General features: G+C 36.7%; 1 protein-coding gene across 4 annotated transcripts; it reads right to left on the bottom strand.

Moving 5' to 3' along the window:
- Window positions 1–6,318: 6,318 nt before the first annotated feature.
- On the bottom strand, window positions 6,319–11,787 carry LOC115445274 (DNA topoisomerase I, mitochondrial). 4 transcript variants are annotated; one of them, XM_037439655.1, is made up of 5 exons: window positions 11,408–11,785; window positions 11,042–11,172; window positions 9,426–10,688; window positions 9,043–9,148; window positions 6,319–7,994 (listed from the first exon to the last, which is right to left on the bottom strand). In XM_037439655.1, exons 2-5 carry the CDS (start codon window positions 11,139–11,141, stop codon window positions 7,886–7,888), a joined length of 1,578 nt encoding a protein of 525 aa, XP_037295552.1. In that variant the 5' UTR covers window positions 11,142–11,172; window positions 11,408–11,785; the 3' UTR covers window positions 6,319–7,885. The 4 variants fall into 4 exon arrangements, with proteins under 4 accessions (XP_037295552.1, XP_037295551.1, XP_030027353.1 ...); XM_037439654.1 differs by having other exon boundaries at window positions 11,379–11,785; XM_030171493.2 differs by having other exon boundaries at window positions 9,639–10,688; window positions 11,042–11,787.
- Window positions 11,788–16,139: the final 4,352 nt, after the last annotated feature.

The raw sequence follows: 16,139 nt of genomic DNA on the forward strand, positions 1-16,139 counted from the left end.
TTGTTGTTTTTTTTACCCTTCCAAATATATTTGATAATTCAAATAAATAAATTAAAATAAAATGCTTTATTCATGACGTAGGCGAACATAGTTACACTTATGATAAGTTAGTACATGAGAATATTTAATTATTACTTAAAGTGACTTATATAACCAGACATTTTATATTGGGCATAAAATAAACGAAAGACTACAAAGTAAACAAAGAAGCGAGCTCGGGCTGGCAGGTAAAAACATGCATTTACGATGTAGCTCCAAAAATGTAAACAGTCATCTAACCTCTTCTCAAAATAGGTATTCAGGCAATATTAAATTATTGTCAAGATTGGTTAAATACCAATTCTACCTTTCACACTAAAATAATATGGTACTCTTATAGTACAGTAGAGTGCGTTCGGCTAATTTCGGACGGTTTTTCTGTGTGTTACGAGGAGTCTCGAAAATATATTTTTTCTCATAAAATGTTTGAGCTATACCAACATTTTATACATGAAACTGGTTATTATTAATGCTACTTTATGTGATAATTTAATCATTTTTCAATTCTCTCTGTGTAAGCTTAAAAATAGATGACAAAATCAGTATAGAAATTTAAAACCTTTAGAAAAAATCGGACCTTCGCGGGGTAAGTTCGGACTCCGTTCTAATAACGCTTCTAATGCTAGTATGATAAGGTCCACAAAATCAAACAAAAGTCTCAAAAATGTTAAAAAGAGCGAAATCTACCTTTTTTGTTTCAATGCACATAGCGCACCCGTTCTTGGTCGTAGCATCAACTGCGGTATATAGGGTGGGGCGAAAAGAGACAGCCGCCTACATAGCTTAAATTAAAAAATAACCATAGATTCGTGGTATTTTTTAGTTATACGATCTTACTCCGTATCCGATCTTACCCGAACGCACCTTATAGTATAGTATATTATAGAGTAATCTAACCCAGCGTTGGTGTTAACAACTTTATTCCCGTAAGGAGACAGCCCCCTACCCCTACGAGATCGGCTGTAAAATGATTACGTAATATGTCGTAGCTCAGCTAGTTCCGTTTGCTCACATTCCCGCTGTCTAACCATACCGGAAGCACCCTCGCCAGATGGCCGCGGGAGCAGGAAATAGCATACTAGTGTTGCCAGCGCAGAACTGAAAATATCTACCTGTCAATCGAGGGTGTGTCCGCCATTTTTGACAATGGTGTTATGGAAATTACGAACATATGCATCGGCGTAGGGTAGGCGGTAGTCCACCCACTTTACACCGTGAGTATGGATGTCCCATATAACAGGAAGCGACTACCGTCATATCTCGCACAAATTCCACACTCCGGGCTAATATTGGGTAGAAAAACCTTATATCACTGCCCGATCTGATATCGAAGACAGAGCATTACAGTCGTACCACAATAGAAGTATGCTACCGAAGCAGTCAGTCCTTTAAGAACCTTTCTACACATTAAAAGAAATTTGGCGGCAAACTTCTCTACAGCCTAGTATATACACGTAGTAAAACATATGTGTAGGTACCTAATAGCTTGTTAAGCTATATTATCGTACTATTGTTTTATAAGAGATACAAAAATCGTGTCTCAATAACGTGTGGAATTTCCAAAACACAGATACCAAAGGTCACGAGAGATAACGATTTATTATAATAATTGCGGGTGTGTAGAGCACTTTAAATCGGATATTCCACCTGCAAATCTTGATATAAAGCAAGTTATAAAACTAATTCTTAGCTCCATTTTTTTTACTTTGAATGAAGAGTGATACGACTGCCTATAAACAGTAGAAACACCATCCAACACCTTGAATATTTATTATTATTCTTTTATTTATACTTACATTTATATTACCTTACCTTATCCGTTTATTTATAGTAATAGTAATTTTGAACCGATGTTTTAAACAAATATACTTCATACCTTTAAACAAAAACTGAAAAAATACACTATCTAGTTAGGCCCTGCAAATAAATTATATACCTAAATATACAAGCTTAGCTCTATTCTCTTGTTTTCGGTTATGGTTTAATCGGAATTGTTTGATTGATTTCAAGCATTTCAAGTTATTCCACTTGACGCTTCGAAATATTGGCATTAGGCGATACCGAATTAACATTCCATCAACTGATTAGGTTCGACATCGAGTTTGTAATGTTCCCAATTGATGGATAATTACACCATTATGAATTGGATTGGAGCAATTAATACGAAGATAGTCTAAACACAAATAATGGTTTTGATTTACGGTTATTTTCAATAAAAGACCCTTATCGCTTTTTTCTATCTATCTTAAAAACGGACCAATCAGAAAAAAGTTTTTATAACACGTAGATAAGGTACACATAATTTTGTAACCGCTTTTTTTAGCAATAAACACTAACCGCCAATTTGAATAAAAAGCGCTTTTTCGATCTAACTCAAAAATGAACCAATCAGAACAAAGTTTTTTTTGACATGCTTACAAATGAGTTATTTGATTGGTTTATTCTCAGAATTGGATTAAAGTTTGAGATTGGGATCGATTATTGAAAACGGCTGTAAGCCCCTTTTTTTCAGTTTATAATGATTGTACAATTCCAATTAAAGCACTCAGTCATGGAATAGTTCCAAAATAATAATTAACTACAAAGAAAGTTTCCTTCAGCATATTTTACGTATTTCAGCTCGTAGACTAGTCTAGTAATTATTGGTTGTACAATAATTTAAGGTGCAGTTAATATTAATTATAATCAGTAAAATAATATACTCTGTATTTTAAAAATCCTAAGAATTCTGAATATATGGGAAGTCTGTCAACCCGCGGTAGACCACGCAAGCCTATCTCAACCAACCTTTCTAATCTATTGAGAGCAATAGCAGGGAGTGCCTAGCAGGAAGACGGTGTTATATATCAAAGTGCTCATAAGCAAATATTGCGTAGTCACTAAGCAGAAGATACCCTGCTATTTATTGTCTTAAGAACATTCAAACGTAGTGTTAAAACCTAACACAGTCTGATGACGCCTAGGTTTATTCATGAGAGTCACAAGTGTGATTTTGTTGAAAAGGCAAGTTACAAGCAGTAATTATCTAGAGCTTTTCAGTGAACGCACATTACTGCGTCATTCATTCCGTCTGAAGCAATTTGCTTACAAGTTTAACATAGGGGTGTCGCGCAGGAATAAATTCTACATCTCGATCTAATAAAAATATATCAAACAATACTGGTCGTTCAGCAATATTGCGTATTGGTTAAAGTATTTTGTTCTTATAAATTGATACTTATCAGCGGTCTCTTTATCTGTGTTTTAGTAACTTTAAATGTTACTAAATTACTAAGGCAAAATTCGTGAAGTCTTTTGGATGTTCGTTAGAAATAAATGCAGAAACTGATGAAATTTGGCGCCACACATAAGATCTGGAAAAATCGCTTACTTAACTGGATGTATGTATCTAATACCTATTCGCTGTCGCAGAGCATCCATGATTTCCTCTGATGTTGTCAGTCCAACGATTCGGTGACCGGCCTCTAAGTTTTCTGTCTCTACCCACCACAATTATTATTATTATTTTATACATACGTTTTTATACGCACACGCTGAAGTGACTCTAATGCCTCTGATAGTAGATGGAGTAGCATCCAGTTAGCGAAAATATCAATTTATTATCCCTCGCCAGTCGACACAATTATGCCGCCCTATTCCAAACTATGCCCTATACCGAAACAACACATTTACGAGGAGACTACAGATTCTGCACCTTGAGGTGGTCGTCCTCCGAAATACACTCCATTAGGTAACTTTTTAGTAGTTCTTAAAAAAATTATACACAACCCTAATTTATAAGAGCATAATTAACGTACTTCTGTTTAGAACTTCGCTCACAAGCGAAGATAAATCGCGTAGTAAACGTAACAAATACATGTTAATAAACACGATAGCCGGTAATTAATATCTCTAGGGACGGTGACAGGTGCTGACGGAATGCTAACGTTATACTGTAGCATGAATATTTACCTACTATTAAGTAGTATTTATACATTAAAATTAAACCGTTTTTATCGCGGTTTCAATATTTTAGATTTCTCCCGACGTTTCGAAGAGTGCAGCTTATAAGTCCTGGAAAAAACACGTACTTACCTGGATGTATTTATCTAGTACCTATTCTCATAACTAACAGTCTTAAAACCGCGATAAAATCCGAAAAATAGTTTAATTTTAATATATAACATTCGCGTAAACATAAGAAATCATTAGTACTTATACGTTAAGTTATGGTTACGATTTTTTAATGAAAATTCGAACGCCTTGAATAGTATATCGTGTAGTTATAGTATAGTCTGTGTGATGTCTACAGATTCCTAAAGAAATTGGCAGCACTGAGCATCGTTTTTTTAGCGTATACTATCGTCTGACGTCTATAGAGGAATACTTACAAACTAACTTACACGATACGAATACTTAAATTCTTTATAATTCGTGCTACACGTACTGATTTAAAAAATATTTAATAAAAAATTAATAATGAAGTAATAATAATTGTTTTAATAAAGGATAATGAGTTAAATAACAAGCGCGCAAGAAAACCTTTTAATCGGTTTAGTAAGTAACTTGCTAAACTTAACGTGTATTATTTACTTGCTGCAAGTTTCTCTTTCAAATTACGTGTATTTAGATGTGAATAACGTGTGATGTTACAATATCTACAGATTAGGTTTTCCAACCAAACAGTAGTATCCAAATTGTAATTTTTGCTACTGGTAGGAAATATTTTATAACCGGATAGCGATATAAGGTGTTAAAAACCGCCATGTAGGCCCACGTAAGTGTCGCGTTCCGGGATCAGCCTGTGTATACCCGGTTCCAACAGGCCGGCATAATTGTATCGACTATCGAGGGGTCAATCTGTCGTGAGTCGATATTCTATTGAAACACACTCGTCTTACAATCAGTTCCAGCGGGTCACTGCCGTGCCCGTCCAAAAAAATCTATACTCAAACAAAAAACTAACTTGAAGATTCAAATAATTTACTGTTGCATTTCTTATAGGTAGGAATATAATAATATAATTATAGAATTGTAAATGATTTTTCGAAAAATAATAATGAACGTAATAAAATTTATAATATTATTTATTTATCATTCATTCGTAATACATTATATAAAAAGTGCTGCAATATACAATTTTTAGCAGTAACACGTTTGTATATTATATTTATTTAATTAACTTATATTGATAGTTAAACTTAGTAATATAATGAGCAATAACATGTTATCCAACATCAGACTACAGATATTAACAAATTACGGTACAGAACTGTAAGTCGATTTATCTGCCAAAATGTTGGCCAAGATCATGAACTTTGATTTATAATATCAGCGTGCATATAGCATTTAAATATGCAAGGACTCTGTTAAGACGTGTGTAAGTGTTAGATGACGGTACGTGAAATAAGGATCTACGTCGTGGTCGGAGATTACGGGGTTATGGATTTTTTTTCCAATGGTTCTCTTAAGGGTTTGCGTGATTCGCATAAGTCTGAAAATTGTGTTTCGCAAAAGGGTGAGGGGGGGGGGTTCCGCTATTTCATACGTAATATTTTGTCAGAACCCCCCTCCCCACCCTTATGTATCGCGGGATTATGAAGTAGGTATGCAGGAGATTGCGAAAACTGGATCATTTCCAAAACCAGGTATTTTAAACAAAGAAGTGAAATAATGTGAACAAAAAACTTGTATTACATTTTGTGCCGAAAGGGCCATTGTGTTTTAACCTTTCCGTTGGCTCTGAAAATGGCACGGCTACCCAACTTTCGGTGCGCAACTTCAGCATCTTAAGCCACCAGTGTCGTTTTATCAGTCCTTCCGCGGTTCTTATTTTCTCTACCTGTTTTTCTATTGCTAGAGATAGAGCTTAATATTAAGTGAAGATTTTTACTTAACATTGGCCCCGAACGGGTTGGTATCACCACCTTTACTATTTCTGCCGCATAAAAGTAATCAAAGCGTTTCGGTGGATGGGCTGCGCAGCCGTTCATACCTTCATTATCTTTCCTCGGGGCTTGATATTCCTGACGATGTCAGTTACATCCGGAGTCTCCGGTCTACGGCTTGACTGTGGAGTGACTGGGATGAGTTCAACTAGAAGACCCGATGGGTACGATTTCAGTCGCCCGCCTGCCGGTTAGTAGGCGGCCAGGAATACCCTTTCATACTTCTTTCTCGGGAAACTATCTCGTCATTTTGCGAATATCCTGCAATTGTCATGTCAGGATGGAAGATTAGGGTGGAACCTGGAGATGTCACGCGGGGGAGACAGCCCTCTCATGCTTCGCATTTTGTTCTGCTATAGGCCGCGTGTTTGCTCGGCACTACGCTCGGCACTATTTTTTCTCGGGAATCGTTTTGGCACTTTGATCTTCATGTCTATTACCCCAAACATTCTTAATTAAAATTTAAAAAATAATAGCAGGGTTTAGTAAGCCTGCATTTAAATCTCTTTTATAAGTGGACTTCTGCAATATCAGGAGTCTGCACAGCAACATCGACGCCGTAAACTAATACTTTGAGACGGCGCGACCTTTTTTTTTTTTTTTCGCGGATAAAGCAGCATGAGGTCAACGCCACACTGCCGTCCATCCCGGGGGTCAAGCTAAAAATGTGCAAGAACTAGGGCGGACAGCCCCCTGCTGCCCGCCGACGACCCCCTTCGTGGCCCCTATAAGTCGCCTCTTACGACAGGCAGGGGTTTACCGTGGTGGTATTCTCCAAACGCCCCCATTCCACAGGGCGGGAGACGGCGCAACCTGCTTTGCTCTATTAACGGAGACTCTTATATCTACCTCTGAATATTTCATAACTGACCTACACCAGATACGTCCTAAAGCACTCCTTCCACGTAAAGATTTAAGTCAGGAGTCATCGTTTTCAATATCTGGCTTACACGGTTTTCAACCGATGTCCCTCTAGTATCATACGACCAATGCCTAGTCCACGTGTCGGCCCTGATGGATTATTCTGGTCGCCAAAACCGACTGGATCCCGTAGGGTCTTGCGGGACGGTTCAGTAGATTGGGATGGCTTCCGCGAATTCTTTGCGCCCTTCCCTTGGTGATACTATTTTTTATCTAATGATCCTGATACTTATGCGGATTGCCTCAACTAAAATACATTAGGTATGGAAATGTTTATTCCCACCACCACAATACTGGTGAAGCGTCGTAGTCGACCTTGGTCATTCTTTTCATTGCCTTAGTAGTATTATTTTTAAACAACAAATTCAATGATAATTCAGGCAATGTAAATAACGAACTTACAGGATTTAACAACAATCAAATGCACCGGGAAACTTGACCAATCACGTCATAACAACAAACTCTTTCTCAGTTCCTTCTATCTCCATCTTCCGGCCCAAAGGGGAAGAGGAGAGCGTCCCCACTCAATGCCTCTATTATAGATAGATTCGTGGATTGAAAGTTTTTGACATCAGTGTTCTACAAATCGTACTTTTTCATGATTCATGATTCTTGACGTCCGCAACAACAATGCACTTCGTTTAATTCAGGGGCCGTTCAAGTATTACGTAACGTAATTTGGAGGGGGGGGGGGTAGGGGTCTCGTAAAACGTTCCGATGTGATACAGAGGCGGGAGGGAGGTTCATACAACACGTTACATGTAACATTAGTTTTTCCATAAAAGGTATTTTAGCGACTTTCTATTACTTTGCGTGACATAATTGTGAATACTAGAAAAAAAATGACACTTTAGAGTTACATAACTTTTGGAGGGGGGGCGGGCGCATACAGGGAAACGTTACAGCGCGTTACATGGGGGTGTAGGGGGGTAAAAAATGTTCAAAAATTGCGTTACCTCAGTCAGTCAACAATATTATTAAGTCAAGCATTCCCAACATTACCAGCAAAACAGGAAATTCGGGCCCGCTTCTTGAATTGCCCAGCTAAATTGGTCGCGTAATGCGTCAGTGTAAACTTCGTCTATTGGTATATTATGCCTCTCACACCTGAAATAAGATAACAATATTATTACTAATTCCTTCCTAGTCAAATTTCGGCCACGGCGGTCAATCTCAACGGAGATCAGCCAGGTACGCAGGAGATATTATAGTGCACCTGTGTGTACATTACACAGGTGCACTCTTTGTTCCTTCATTCTTATAGTCCAGTGAGACGGTAATCCGATATGACCGGACTCCAGTAAGAGGTCAGGCGCAGGACCAACGGCTTTATGTGCTTTCCGAGGCACAGAGATATCACACCGCCAACTTCCTAACTCCGAGCTGCGACTGAGTAATTTTTAAGATGGAAAAACCCTGTCACTATAATTTTTTTTGGCCCGACCCTGGATTCCAACCCATGACTTCAGAGTGGAAGTCGTACTCGTACAGTGTACATTTACAACTACGCCACCGAGGCAGTCATTATTACTAATATTGACATACTAGCGACCCGCCCCGGCTTCGCACGGATGCAATGCTGATAATAAATACACTACAGAAAAACTGTGAACGTTGTATATAAAAACATAGCGGCCCGCTCTGGCTTCGCACGGGTATAACATAACAAAATAACAGTATTTCTCCACTATTTAATGGATGTTATTATACACATAAACCTTCCTCTTGAATCACTCTATCTATTAAAAAAAACCGCATCAAAATCCGTTGCGTAGTTTTAAAGATTTAAGCATACAAAGGGATATAGGGACAGAGAAAGCGACTATGTTTTATACTATGTAGTGAAGTAGCGAACCATTTAAAAAAACAATAAAGTTTACTCAGTTATTACTTTTTTTCGCGTATGTTTCTATTAATCACACGCAAGCATGGACTGTCGTGTGTTGAAATAGGTCCCTCGACTATAAATACAGTAAATTTAAAGGATGAATGGTATTTGTATTAAATATATTATAAAGACTCACATTGAAATTGAATATTTTTTTTATGATTGTGTTATAAAAACGACTAAGTATGCATTCAAAATTCGTTTTACGCCAACGGCTCTAATTGCTGTATTAATTGGATACCTTCTTAGTAAAATTATTATGCTTACCAGGTGACTACGATGCGTGGATCTATGTAGTTGCATAATGAAGAACGGGTGTTGTATATTGTATTGTCAGTGGAATCACGTGTGGAAGAGGTGTTTTTCCTTTTTTCTAAAAAAAAAGAATAATATGTCGATATACATATTTTATACTCAAGGTATTATGCGTCCACAAATATAATAGACTACGTGTTGCTTCATTTTTCAAATATGAAGCTTAAAAAATTATAATCCAAAACGGGCAAATAAGTTTCAGTAATAAGTTTGATTATACAAAAGTATTACAATGCTGAATAGAGAACAAAATACCAAAGTTTAGTTTTCGACACCAACGGAATTCTTGCAATAAGTTATATTCATAAAATAAAATGAGACAAAATGATACGAACTTTTAGTTTTCTTATGATTAAGTAATTTAGCGACTTCCATTAATGTTTTTTTAAAAAGTTTCACCATGTCTTCTACATAAAAGTCATTATACACGTTACCCGCGTATGTCATTTCTTTCAAGCGGTTTTCAAATGTAACTGATGCTAGATATGTCCGAATTACTTTTGCACTTAAACCCGTCATTTGATTTCGTAAATATTTATTCAACGTACTTGTACTTAATTTATCAAAGAGATCGTTTTCATTTTCTTTATTTTCTAGAAATTTTGAGAGATTTCTATACACTGATTCCTCGACGGTTACTTCATTGTTATATCTAACAGAAGCTTTGCCTTCGAAGTCAAAAACAACTTTGTTGTATTTACTTAATCGTATATGTTTTACTTTTAAACTACAACAACCCACAGTGTCCGCGCCTCCTGGTTCCTTTTCATTTCCTGCTCTAAATCCAAAATTGTCTATTAAATATAAAGCAACCCCTCTTTGACGATCTAAAAGATTTTCAGCTTGCCAATCTCTACGATATTGTGTTCTGATTTTCGTAATGTATTTATGTAATTTTCTTGCAATTTCATATTTTTTACGGTCCGTTTCTTGTTTTGATTTAGATCTCGAATCAAGAGTGATGTACTTGCAAGTATCTGTGATGTTACATTTCCACGAACCCAACCAAGAAACTGTATTGTCGTGTACCACTTCTTTCCAATTGTGTCCTGGTGGTGGCTCAGGTATTTCACTATTTGCTGAGCAGTTAATTGTTACATCTTCGGGTGTGACACGTTTTTTTAATCTACCCATAAGAGAGCCGTTAGAGCAAAACAGATCTTGAGGTTCCATTTTATAATTCTTAATAGGTTCGATTCTTTCATTACCCATATTAATAATTATACAACGTCCATATGTGTTTTTAATTTCTTTTTCTTGCTTTTGTTTAATTTTTTTATTGCTTTTTTTACTTCCTGTGTAATGTGCTTGAATTTTTTTAAAATCACATTTATAAAGGTCCTTGATTAATTGTTGTTCTTTTGGTGTCATTACTGCGCGCCACTCAGCGAAAAAGTTCTTATTGAATTCAGGTTGAGTAACACAAGGTCTATGTAGCTTTTTAGCGTATAGTCCGGCCAATTCTTCAGCTTTTTCGGACAATTCTACTACCTCTTTATTGTATTTTAATTTAATGTGTCCAGGAAGACGTTTATATGGCGGTTCAAAAAAAGGTCCCTTGTGTTCCAAAAATGTCCAAAAAATGATTTTCTGTCTACCTAAAAGAATAACAAATTATCTATTAGAATATAAAGATATAAAAGTAGTATGATTATATACACTTAGTGACAATATTATAAATATTAGGTAGAAGCGCCTTCAAACAAACAATCTCGTTAGCTTCATATAACAGTATAGATAAAAGAAAAGTTTGTTGGTTTGAACGTGCTAATCTCAGTGACTACTAAATTTTTTTCACTAATGTAGCTTACATTACTCTTGAGTGTTACTCTACTTTTTATACCGGGAAAATCTTTATCGCTCCAGCGCAGCCGCAGACAAAAGCTATACTTAAAAAAAGTATTACATGATATTATCATGAAGCGATACTTACAATAAAAATAATCCTTACCTTGCGTAACATCGGCTGATGTTGATGGAATTTGTTCATCCGAAGTCCCCCTTTCTTCTTCGTTATCTTGAGTTTCAGTATCTCCCGTGCCTTGATCCATGTTTTACTTCTTTAATATTTTATATTTCTCTCCAAAATATAATTAATGAGACAAACAGTCAAAGCAAAAACACAAGAGTAAATAATGACGTTTCATATAAATACCAAATACCACTCTTATCATTATGTGAGTAACGTGTTTATTTTTAGAATATATGTTTTAATATTTTGCCTTTAATCTATCCTTGATTGACTGCAGTAATTATGAAGTTCGAATAAACACTGGCTTGCAACTTACTAAATATTAGCGCTAAATAAATTTTTAACCTCGTGTTGTCTCTGTCATTCACCAGGAATAGCGTGATTCATTCAATCGAGCAAGTCATCCTTAATGATTGACATTTACTTCCAAAAATCCTTAATCACTGGAAGATCACCTTGTCCACTGGGATCCATATATAGTTTCACTTATTTAAAATAATTTATTTCTGCACAGACACTAAGTTTCGATCCTATTAACTCCCGCACTGGACCAATACATAATCGTAGCACGTCAACACATTGCATGCAACACTTCATAAGTACCACTATCCTGTTGTCGGGTTTTAAACAATGACATCATCGTTTTGTTGGAAGCATTTTAATAATCACTTATAGCAGTTTAGAATCGAGTATAGATATACCATTAACGTTTATCAATAACGTTAATGCACTGATAACAATTCAGTGATAAGATAGTGCAAAATCAAAGAGAGTCATGAATTGTCATATTTTGATTTAGCCCCGTAGATCGGAAATGTAGATAATTATAAAACTTTAATTTTTGTATACCCTAAAGCCGAAACACCCAAATTAGATTTTAGTAGAAAAGATCACATAAAAATAATAATAATAAAGAATGGGGTGACTAATTGATGGATAAAGCACACCGCCCGCGCCGCCGCAGGGAGCAGGCGGGACGTGTGCGGGGTCGCGGGGTGGGGGAGAGTAGTATCAGTGAGCAACCGACATGCGCCAGATTTTTACGTTTTATTCAACAGAAACTGTAACCAGGATAGTAAATATACTTGGATAGAAGTCTTAAAAATGATCCTATTGAAATCATAATTTAATTTATTTTACTTAAATATTACTTAAATAAAGTAATTTCTTTCTTATTTTTCTTATAAATGGAAGGATCTAAAATTATTCTTTTAATTATTTCAACCTCTACATTTTTGCCATTTTATCATTCTATAAGTTTGAAGTTGCTTGGAATTTATTAGAAATAAAGTATGAACGCCCGTACAAAAAGCGGACCTGTTCTTTAACAATAAATTTCTTGATGTTCGCAATGCTTTTTCCGTATTTATTGAATAAGTTATACGCGCGAAGACGCATGTCCATGTACGCACTGTCCAGTGCCGTGTCTGCGACTTTCATAGGGAACATGCACGACGATCGCTCTGCCATCTAGTGGCGCAATCTGAATCTCTTATCTATCAATACTTAGGATTGTCCTAAATATTCATCATATTAAAGGAAGTGAAAAATAACATTCAAGTTGTTGAAAGTTTTTTGTAGGTATATATCTAGATGCTCCAACATATAAATATCAACAAATCCAATGGTATTAAATTCTTTTACAGTCTCATGAATAGTATTTACTTACATTCAATGGTTATGTAAAAGCAAAAATAATTTATGATCATTATAAGAAAATATACATACTTGTATGCGTTTCAAAAGGATTTAGAAATGTCTTTTTTTATCCACACTGATGCTCTAATGTCGGTCTTGTGCTTCCACCTATACTTTGTGCATGTTTCGAACTATAATATATTTGATGGTGGTAGGATATACAGGGTCATTTTGACATTGCGTTACTAAATGAAACAACATAGTCGTCTTTACCTTTGCTGACATTGTGCCAAAAATCATCCTTTAATAATTAATACTTTCACGAAAAATCGTGGTTTTAGTTTTCAGATTTTTCGATCATTGTGTACTATAATGTGACTATGGCGTGTGCGTGAGTGTATTTATGACTGAAAGTATGATGTTGCCATTACAACGAATTCTCTTAGAGTAGTAGTGGTGGCTCTAGGGCGCGTAAATTAAAATGACTTTTTATTAATATTTATTTTGTTTGAAACTAACACTTCTTTATTTTACATCGGCTCAAGTAACTTATTTTAAATTGTTATTTTCAAGTAAATAAGTATGTGGTTTCATTTAGTTACGTGATGTCAAAATGACCCTGTATATTATATCCGCCCGGAAAGCTATAACCGTGCACAAGGTGTTAAAAGCCATAGTAGCCCAAGTAAGTGTGGCGTGTTCCGGGATCACCCTGTGTATATCCGGCTCCAACACGCCGGCATAATTGTATCGACTGCCGCGGTGTAATCATCCCTCGTCTGTGGAAATTCTATGGGTATCCACTCCATGTACCATCAGGTGCTGTGTGGTCACTTCGCTGTGCACGTATGAAAAATACTTTGAACATCGAGAAGTCTATCGTGTCAATTTCGCACGAAAACGCACCCAGACTGTGACTGGCATATTTATATTCCGTTCACTCTTCATGCCGTAGGAAGGTTATTGTCGTTTCCGGAATAACACAATGACTCCTTTCACGGTATATCGCTTATGAGAAGCAAATATCTACAATTTACTGGTGGTAGGTCTCTCAAACGTGAGAGTCCGTCTGGGTGGGTACCACTGCAATGTTTATTTCTGCCGCCAAGAAACAGTGTGTAGTCATTGTTGTTTTCCGGTTTGAAGGACATTATAGCCAGTGTAACTTCTGGACATAATAAGACTTAACAACTCATATCTTAGGATGGCGAGCGCAGTGGAATACCAAACAAAACTTTGTAATTCAAGGTGTCGGATAGTGTTTCTGCTGTTTATGGGTGGTCTTATCGCTTACCATCAGGCGAACGGCAAGTTCGTCTCATCATTCAAACAAACAACACTCACATCCGTGTATCCTATTAAAAACAAGACGAATATTCTCTTACAGCTCCTTAAATTTTCTCTAAAAATTCGTTGGTAAATTACTGCGCAACTTGAGAGCCTTGTTAAGGGGATCTGAATAGATTGGCTGCACTTTGTTTGCATATCTGATACCCGATTCATCACGGCTTCCTTTTTGCCGGTTTGCTTTGATTAAATTTTAATAATGCCTTCAGCGATCCGGCGCTATTGTGCTGGGAATCAATCATTTTCCCTTAATCGATACTATACACTTGTATACTCTCACGCGGCTTCGGTGTGAGAGATTCTCAAGAGCAGTCCTATTGTACATTTTCCCAAGATATAGCAAGCTTTTGGCACTATAGTATTTAATGATTTCTAATGTTTACGCGAATGTTAGACATTAAAACAAAACTATTTTTCGGATTATATAACGGTTTTTATATTATAACTAGTTAATCCAACAGACGTTGTCCCGTCTTATCTATGAATTTGCAGCGCGCATGCTGTCAATCGCTGACAGTTATTTCAAACAATTGACAGTTATATAAAATTAATATTTTCGTTATGTTTTCTTGAATTTTCTAATTTTACGCGCAATTTTCTGAAATTTTTCTTTCATAAGAACCTTCTCCTGACAATAACAAACACAAAAAAAATGTGAAATCGGTCCAGCCGTTCACGCGTGATGGCGTGACCAAGGGAAAAAGGGATTCATTTTTATATATAGATTTTCTCCCAACGTTTCGAAGACTGCAGCTTTCGTGTTGACGGGGCGGACTATAGTATTTACTATGCCAGTCACATATCAATCGTTTGCTTCGATGTGTAACAATAGACCTAACACTTTCGGAATAATAGTATTAATATGTATGCCTTGACCTTCCAAGGACTGTATCTATTAAAATAGCGTGCGCTCGGCAAGTTTTTACCGCTTATGTTTAAATAAATAAAATGCTTTATTCACCACGTAGGCGAACATAGTTGCACTTATAAGTCAAGGTACATGAGAATATTTAATTATTACTTAATTAAATTAGCTTATATAAACAAAGACAATTTATATTGAAAATAAAATAAATGTAAAATATAGTAAACAAAGAAGCCAGCTCGGGCTGGCAGGAAAGAACGTTGAAAAGACGGTTGTGACTGCGTCGCGTTATTATAATTATTTGTATAGTATATGAAATCCTATCCGAATTTCCGGCCACGGCGGCCAATCTCAATGGATTTATATTATAGTGCACAATTAATGTGTTCGCAATACATAGGTGCACTCGCTGTTCCTTCACTCTCATAGTTCCGTGAGACGGCAATCCAACATAACCGGAGAAGGATAATTAAATTATGCGCTTGATCTCCACACCAAATGCACGCCCATGCACGGGGGAACATTTGCCGCGACCCTAGGCACACAGCTCATATGTTGCTCATGGTTGCTAAATTCACAGTGAGGTATATAAGGATTCGTGAACATTTCCTTCCCTTCCCTTCCAACCATCCTAGTAACTCCTACTCCTTCCTCTTCTCTTCCTTCTCTCTATCCCCTCCCTTATTCCTCCCGGACCCTAAAACCGTCTAGCTGCAGGCTACCGAGCCTCCAGTGATAGCGGTAGGGCCCACCAACTCATCATGAGGCTGCCGTGCCGGGGGCCGGGGGATAGCTTGTACACCGTTAGCAGGGTACCCCCGGTGATAACCACGGCAGATACCCATAAAAAAAAAAATGTATGAAGACATTGTCGTTTTGACTTTTCGGACGACCAACACCTCAGTCCCATGACCATGTAGACTGCAGTACGAAACGTAGAGAGATATTGATAAAAAACCGCGATAAGAACCGAAAAATAGTTTTATTTGAATGTTTCATATAATCAGTTGATCAAACGAGCATAGTAACCTCTCTCGAGTACTAAATAAATGGCCCGCGTCTAATGAGCCCACTCCAATTTTACGCTACATGTAAAAACTTGAGATAATTCAACACGCACCCTTTTCGCGGTTTGGGCCTTTTTACAACACTTGAAAAATTATACGTATATAACTTCTATATTTTTTATTACTGCATTTTACATGTTTTTGTTTCGTGGTTTTTGGA

The sequence above is a fragment of the Manduca sexta genome, chromosome 17, assembly GCF_014839805.1.
Source record: "Manduca sexta isolate Smith_Timp_Sample1 chromosome 17, JHU_Msex_v1.0, whole genome shotgun sequence".
Lineage (NCBI taxonomy): Eukaryota > Metazoa > Arthropoda > Insecta > Lepidoptera > Sphingidae > Manduca > Manduca sexta.